Below are 1,315 nucleotides of genomic sequence, written 5' to 3' on the forward strand. Positions count from 1 at the left end.
CAGATTTCATCGTTACTAAATTTCAAAGGGACATCCCGCGCAGCGTGCTGATGGCCTCCCAACGCTGGATCCCGCCATTCTTGCTGCCGAGAGGGATCTCAAAACGAACTCTCCTCTGCTTCGCATCCCATAATGTCCGTCTACAGCAAGCCTCGCTACAAGCAACTCCCCTCCGCCTGAAATCCACAAGCTCCTCATCAAAGCCCACCAAGACCTCCTCCCCCCGTGTCCTCGAGAAGCCAGACCGTTTCCGGCCCCCGAGCCACCCAGCACGGCGCGTGATGAACCCGCGCAGTTCACAGCCCCGCAACTACCCAGGGCCCCGTCTCTCTGAAGCGGAGCTGGCAGAGAAGAAGACGAAGCGGTATCCGAACATGTTCCCCCCGGAGGGGACAGTGATGCATAAATTTCTGACAAACAGGGGTATTCACGTTTGGATCTCTATGGTGGGTGTCCTCTCCGCTTGTACCCCCCCCCCCCCCAAATCACACGCACACAAACACACCAAGCAAAGCACACTCAGAAACATGCAAACATGCACCTGTCCATGAAGAAGAACCATGACCCAAACTTACCTATACCCATACGTGCATAGTCCGTCCTCATCTCCCTCGCAACATTCACCTTCACCACAAACTTCAAACATACTTCTCCCTTCGCGCACCTGCTGCCGTCCTGGTCGCAGCTGCTCACCCACCCCATCGACACCGTCTCGCAGGCCATGGCGGTGCTGAAAATGCATGCGGATCATCAGACACTGGAGACGGCGGAGAAGCGGAAGAAGAGGACAGACGATGTAGAGAAGCGGAGGGCATATAGGAGGGCGCATGGGTTGGAGAAGGAGGAAGGGGAGGAAGTGGTGGAAAAGGGGGTTAGGGCTGCGGAAGGGGAGGGGGAGAGAGTTGCTGTTGTTGCTGCTGCTGACGGGCAGGTTGTGGTGGATGGAGCGGATGGAGAAGGAGAGGCGGTTCAAGGGAGGAGGAGGCCGATTAAGAAGTGGTTGGGTATATGGTAGGAGGGCTGGTTAGCGTCGTCAATACAGGGGATGATTGTTGCATAGATTGACTGGGCTTGATATATGTGTGTAGATAAATTTCACGTTTTTGTTTTTGGCCCAGTGTGGAGGCGAACTGTATATTATACCTTTATCTGGTGTCTGCGGCCTTTTCTTGTTTTTATTATACCATTACGTATATACATACATGATTGTGTCGTGGTATGGTAGTTGTGAATCTAGATCATTGGGATATGGTGTATGGCGTATATACGTGCGCCTCTGGATAATTCTAGCACTCCCAAAGCTCCTTCAAGTGGG

At 53.3% G+C, this 1,315-nt stretch overlaps 1 protein-coding gene across 1 annotated transcript; it reads left to right on the plus strand.

Moving 5' to 3' along the window:
* Positions 1–50: 50 nt before the first annotated feature.
* HCAG_05939 (predicted protein) lies at positions 51–1,015 on the plus strand (the record flags this gene model as incomplete). The annotated part of the gene is made up of 2 exons (XM_001538284.1): positions 51–446; positions 596–1,015. 2 exons carry the CDS (start codon positions 51–53, stop codon positions 1,013–1,015), a joined length of 816 nt encoding a protein of 271 aa, XP_001538334.1.
* Between the last annotated feature and the right edge of the window lie 300 nt (positions 1,016–1,315).

Source organism: Histoplasma capsulatum, genomic scaffold, assembly GCF_000149585.1.
Source record: "Histoplasma capsulatum NAm1 scaffold_7 genomic scaffold, whole genome shotgun sequence".
NCBI lineage: Eukaryota > Fungi > Ascomycota > Eurotiomycetes > Onygenales > Ajellomycetaceae > Histoplasma > Histoplasma mississippiense.